At 37.4% G+C, this 6,685-nt stretch overlaps 1 protein-coding gene across 1 annotated transcript in view; it reads right to left on the bottom strand.

Moving 5' to 3' along the window:
* Positions 1–1,133: 1,133 nt before the first annotated feature.
* LOC127453108 (immunoglobulin superfamily DCC subclass member 3-like) overlaps positions 1,134–6,685 on the bottom strand; it is a 33,007-nt gene continuing 27,455 nt past the window's right edge. The window contains exon 14 of the mRNA XM_051719217.1: positions 1,134–3,895. Coding sequence (XP_051575177.1) covers positions 3,797–3,895 — 99 coding nt within the window. The 3' untranslated portion in view covers positions 1,134–3,796. The remainder of the gene's footprint in view (positions 3,896–6,685) is intronic.

Raw genomic sequence — 6,685 nt, 5'->3', positions numbered from 1 at the left:
AACAAATAATTTACGGGGTCCCAAGACATGAACAGATCAGGACCTCCGAATTGCAATCTTGTAATTACAGTAATTCTGATATAAGGTGAACACAGCATAACAATCACAGTCATTCTGACAAAAAAAGAAACAAAAAAACATTTAAAAAATTTAGACATGGTTTCACTGTAGTAAAACCGCAGTAACCATTTTTGTGGTAAAAAGCAAGAGTACTGACGCTGACTGCCACCCCTGGAGTCGTGAGTTTGAATCCAGGGCGTGCTGAGTGACTCCAGCCAGGTCTCCTAAGCAACCAAATTGGCCCGGTTGCTAGGGAGGGTAGAGTCACATGGGGTAACCTCCTCGTGGTCGCGATTAGTGGTTCTCGCTCTCAATGGGGCGTGTGGTAAGTTGTGTGTGGATCATGGAGAGTAGCATGAGCCTCCACATGCTGTGAGTCTCCGCGGTGTCATGCACAACGAGTCACGTGATAAAATGCACGGATTGACGGTCTCAGAAGTGGAGGCAACTGAGACTCGTCCTCCACCACCCGGATTGAGGCGAGTAACCGCACCATCACGAGGACCTGCTAAGTAGTGGGAATTGGGCATTCCAATATTGGGAGAGAAAAAGAAATGTACCACGTTATGTAACACAAATTAACCATGGCGTTACTATAGTAAAACTGACCTTTTTTTTTTTTTTCCTGGCAGATTAATAAAGAAGAAAAAAATGTACTACCATAGTTTTTGGTTTGCCTGTATTATTACTCTATTTTTACCACAATTATTTGAATTTGTTAAAATACTGTATTTTGTAAGGGATGGATGTATTAAGCTATTGCGAGGGAACCCAAAATAATTGCAAGAATTGTAAAAGGGAATATAAATTCCCTCCCTGTCCTCTAAGGGGCTCCATGGTTATCTGGTTATTCATTGAATAAAGAAAATGTGCATATGGTGAACAGTACACATACTGCAAAAATAGTACATATGTAGTATGCTATTCCAAACACAGCCAACTTCTTAGTTTCCTCCCAGTTTGCTGCACAGAAACAAACTTGTTTGGTAAAATTAAAAAAGTATCCCTCCCAGCCCTGTGAGGTGTAAAATAAGGAAACTGTTTTCTATATAACGCTGTTTTATTTGGCACTGACGTTCATTACAAACAACTGAAGGAAGAAAAACAAGATTTCAGCTGAGAAAAAAAACCCATCACAAACAACCAGCAGACGCAGATCTCATTCAGTACAAGTAAACTAAAGCAAAGCCAATTCTGATGCTTCTATCATTTAATTTTATTTAACACTATATTTATGATGATGATGATGATGATGATGACGTGAGGTTGTTGTAGAGATATTTTCATCAGCTGAATCTCTTTACCAGAGTAACAGCAGAGTAAAGCTACAGGAGCGTTTGGTTCTGAGAAACGGTTTAAGAGAAAAGAAAAATCCAAAAGTTAAAGCATCACTTTTCTCATTGGTACAAGCGTTTAAATCGGCATCTACTACACTAGTCTGACAATCTCTTCTAAACAATAGACATGTTGAGCAATCTGTCACATATGAAACGTTCATACAAACCAGAATATAACAGTATATTAGTTATAAAGCAGCAAACAGTGATCGCAAGCAGAAATAAACACTGAGGTATTGCATGTTGTAATTCTGAGGTTAAAGTTTAACCCAAGGCCTTTTCTAAAATCATGGCTTGAACACCCCTGTTATGAGTAATCAAGTTCATTATTGTTCCGGAAATCTGGTTCAGGAATGTTATAATATCACGACTTTACTCAACAGTCAAACCTTTAGCGATCAATACACTATTTGCTTTCAAAAGCTCAAATTTCTAACATTTTCAACATTGTTTTCAATTCTACAGACAGAAGAAATGAAATAAAAACAGTAGCAGTTAAAAGTTAAAGAAATGGAATCAAAAGGACAGTAATAACATGAATAAGAATAACATCAAGAAAAACAAACTTGTGTCTATTTTGGCAATATTTCCCAAATGTAGCAGAAAAATAACTTTCATCAGAGGGAAAATAAAAATCAATCGACTTTTTTCCCGATTTTTCTCTAACATTTTGGCCTCAGTTTCTAATCTTGTTGTTTCTTAAAAGGTTTTATATTTTGGTTTCATTTTGGTTTCTCAGTACAACAAGAGTCAGAGTCCTAAGACTTTTTTCTGTGAATCTAGAACGTTATTTTGGTCACTCGTTCCAACAGTGAAGCGCAGATCACATTTGTGTAATAAACTATTTAACCATTAAACCGATCTGCAATATTTCACCATCAAAACACACACTCAAACACACAAGAATAATAAACATCAGGCTTGTTCGTGTGCTTTGAAGAAAGGAGAACCGGCACCGTTAAACACATACAAGGTATTTGGTCATTTCAACACAATCACTAACTGCAATTTGGCAATTTCAGCTTCAGCAACATTAATTAGAAAGAAGCAGTCATTATTTTCTGCTATTAACATATGAAAATATATGCAATATATGCTAGTCGTCATTAGTAGAATAGAATCTGTGAGGTAATCATCAAGAGTGCTTTGAAAAGCTTGAGCTAATCTGAGTTCTGAGCGTTACGCTTTGGTTAATGGTCAGCTGATCTTCTAGTGTCACAAGAGAACCGTTGGATCTTTGGACGTCCCTCAACTTTCGCAGGAGGTTCTTGTCACAGAACATGTGAGGCGGATCGAGACAGAACGTGAGGAGCAACGTTGAGGAAACACTTTCAGATGAAACAGCAGGTCCAGCAGAGGCTGAAGATCTTCTAGAACACGCTGCTCTTGTACCAGCAGTTCTGAGGGCATCAGTTCAGATCCGACTGAGGAACCCGTCTGAACGCTGGCACAGGGGTGGGCACATCTCAGAGCGTCTGGTTGAGGTAGAAACACTTGACCAGCAGTAGGCAAAAGGTCATATCGAGAGGTCAAGTTGAGGCACAGGGTCTTTGGATGTCCAGTGTTTTGGTGGGAGGAGTTTAAGGGGAAAGGGGTGGGGCCTGTGGCTGCACTCAGGCTCATGCAGTGAATTATAAACATCCAATCACAATGCACACAGACACATCTAATAATAAACAGATCAAACTCAGAATTTTTGGTATGTTTACAGTCGTGTGTTTTAGTTCTGCTAGACACACACTAGGACAAACGTTGGTGTGGATGTGCGGTTTGTTTGGAAACTGTAAAAATGTGTCCTCTTTCATACAGAATGGCTAACAGATACCTGATCTGAGAAAATAAAACGGGCAGCTCTAATGTGGTTTGGTTTTAAAGACAAGTGGCTAAGTTCCAAAACCTAGTGAGCTGCCTACCTAGACAGCATTTTAAGGCATGCAGCATCCCAACACGTTCCAACAAGACAACGTTTTGAGAGACCTGTTGATTATAAATATACACAAATGTATAATTATTTGAAATATATCATGTTATCTGAGCACTGCGTTTATGTCCAGCTCTATTGGAGTCAACTGTGATTTCATGTGGCACACAGAGATGTTGCCTATATAGGGTGCTCAACATCAGTCACTTAAGCGGTTCCGTTTCAAATAGGATGCTGCCTATGTAGACAGTAGACAGTGAGGTGGCTCACTAGGGTTTGTAAGAGAGCCTGTGTGAGAAATACTCTTGCATTCATTATTCACACATCTGAGGCACTGAAGAAGTGTGTGTGTGTGTGTGTGTGTGTGTGTGTGTGTGTGTGGGAATTCACATCATGTAAGGCTTTGGTGGGGAAAAGGAGGAAACAGTGCAGCCGAGAGGATAGGGGAGGGTGTGGGGGGTTTGTGGTAGAGGTGTGTTCACCCTGTGCCAGTACTGGTGCCCGTGTTGGTGCCCGATGGGTGGAGAGGTTCAATCATGACCTCACATTGACCTGCAACTGTCTCTGCTGTGCCACCCTAAAAAAAATGATAGACATCATTCATCAGAAATGATATATAAAAACATATACAGTATGTGTGTGCAGCAAGGTTATTATAGTGTTGGGTTTTTAATTTAGTTCAATTTCAAATTATTATTTGGTTTAGTTTCAGTTATTTTACCAACTGTGGGTAGAAGGACTTACAAATGTGGAGATATGCATCCCTTTATTTTTTGAAGAGCAATGGATGATGTGATTAAACAAACGAATCAATTTATCTTGAAACATTGAGCACATAACTGAATGTGGGCACACACACACACACACACACACACACACACACACACACATTAAACTCATGGCCAGTAGATGGCATGTTTGCAATGCAACAGATGGTGACGTTAAAAGAAACAAAAACGATTTGGTAACATGCACAAGTCAAAGTATTAAAAACGAAAACTGAAATATTTTATGATCATTTCTATTTCGTTTTAGTTTGTTTCGAAGCAATGCATGATAGTTTCAGTTTAGTTGTAGTTTTTTGGAAAATGTTCGTTTTAGTTATTTAGTTTTTCTAGGTTATTTTTGGGAATTTCATTTCAGTCTTACTTTCAGTTTCAGTTTACTATAATAACCTTGGTGTGCAGAGTTGATCTGAATACAAAGTAATGTAGCATCACATTTTAAATTCGTGCAGTTACGTTACAGTTACTTTCATTGAGGGTAATTACTTTTAAATGCATATCTTGGGTTACACATGTTTCTAAAATAAAATGATGTATAGTGCATTACAAATATGTTTGTTTGTTTGTTTGCATTTCTGTGACAGCTGAAGGATGTGCAATAATGAACAAGGAGTAAATATAGACTTATTTTTATTCTAAGTGTCTTAGTGAGTAACTTAAAAGTCAAGTAATTAGTAACGTGATTACTTTTCCATCAAGTAATCTATAAAGTTATCTGACATTAGAGAAAGTTTCTTTACAATTTCAGAGAAGTAATTACTAATTTATTGTGGATTACTTTTAGTAATCTGACTAAACCTCCTTTTGAAAATGTCCTCAACTGGAAGAAAATATTAATAAATAAAGTAAAAACAATTTTTGTTAAGTTTTATTTCAGGAGTAGAGTTAGTCCGTAGTCAAAATGTAACTTTATATAAAAACGTTATAAAACATGTATTATACTGTAAGCATTTATTTGTGATTTAAGGATTTAAAAAAAATGATGATATCAAGATTGCACTCACAAAGACCAACACGAAATATTTAACCTTGTGCGACAACGCATCCACATGTGTGGACGTTGTATTTTGGCGTCGCTATATGCAATTCATGATTTAAATGAATAAAAACCCACTGAATACTGTTCACAAGACTCTACACTGTCATTTAAGGGTTAAACTTCTGTCGCGCCGCATTACGTGACTCAACAGTATGACGTAGATTTCCGAGAAACACTCCTACGAGTGCAGTGCTAACAAAAGTGCCTCTGCTAAGAAACCTCTTTAAGTTTTTTGATTGAAATCTGTTTGGTTGGAAAGAGAATCGTCTCTAGTTTCGTTTGATATGCCGCTTTAAAAAATCTATTTATTTTTCGTGCGTTAGTGCACTGATAAACATGATGTCCACATAAGTGGAAAATGGGACTTTATTCCCTCAAAAGTTGAAAAAACATGTTATTTTAATAACTTTCAACATTAACCCATCTGTGGTCATTTCACTTCATTTTAATATACATTTAGTTATATTTTATCTTATCACTGTACAATACGGTTCTATTAACATTAATAAATGCATTCCTATATATTTAATGTGCATTATCACATGGAGAATTAATGTATTCATGCAAAAGTCTTTCAGAGGCTTTATATGGAGTTAGGATGAAAATAAGGTGCATTTCAAACTGTTCTGAGACCAGTGCAGACAGACAGCACACTGGAGGTTAAGTCATTCACTAAATAGGGAGCAAGGGAGCATCCTATAGCTCTCTATGCAGTTAAGTGCATTCACTCCTAAAATCTGATCAAAAGTTCAGTTTCAGGCTGCAGATGATGTTTGGATCACTCAACATGTTTGACAGACATGAGACAATGATAATCAGTACATAGATTCAGAATTTATAATGTATCATTTTATTTTAACATGGTTAACAGTGATTGGGTGATGCTGGACATTACTATGAATCAGAATTAATTATTCAGCTTTATAGAAAAATCAGCTGTAACGTCTCAAAAACATGAATAATCAACACTCCTGGACACATAATAAACTATTTGATGAAAAAAAAATCTGACTTTCTATAGTTTGGTATTACTTAAAATGTCACAACTTTCTCACAAAACTATTTGCTCTAGAAATGTATTTATTTATTTATTTTTGCTTGTTTATTAAGTGCTACTAGTTACAAATCAAAAAAGGAAATGAAAAATGCACACAGGGTCACGCTCGGGTCTGTCATGAATCTCACCGTTGTAGTTCCCCCCGCTCACCACCAGAGGGCTCCATCACCTGGGGATTGACTTTAACTCTCTGGACTCCATTTCCCATAATCCCCGTACCTGGCAATGATTACCTGTTCACCTGTTTCCAATCTATTCAGCTGTTTAAGTCTCACTCTCACTCACTGTCATTGCAAAGTCTTGTTTTGCCCTGGCTGACATTTCTGAGCATTCTCTTAGTTTATTGCATTTCCTGTGTATTATCCTGGACTGTTTTGACCTGTTGCTGCCTGCCTACAATTACTGCCTTTTTTACCTGGATTTAACCTGTGATTGTCTACGGCCTGCCCCGACATCTTGCCTGTTTATTGACCACCTCTCTGGATT

This window comes from Myxocyprinus asiaticus, chromosome 15 (genome assembly GCF_019703515.2).
Source record: "Myxocyprinus asiaticus isolate MX2 ecotype Aquarium Trade chromosome 15, UBuf_Myxa_2, whole genome shotgun sequence".
In the NCBI taxonomy this organism is placed as follows: domain Eukaryota; kingdom Metazoa; phylum Chordata; class Actinopteri; order Cypriniformes; family Catostomidae; genus Myxocyprinus; species Myxocyprinus asiaticus.
The sequence above is the reverse complement of the archived record's forward strand: the minus strand, read 5'-3'. Positions and strand labels throughout refer to the sequence as shown.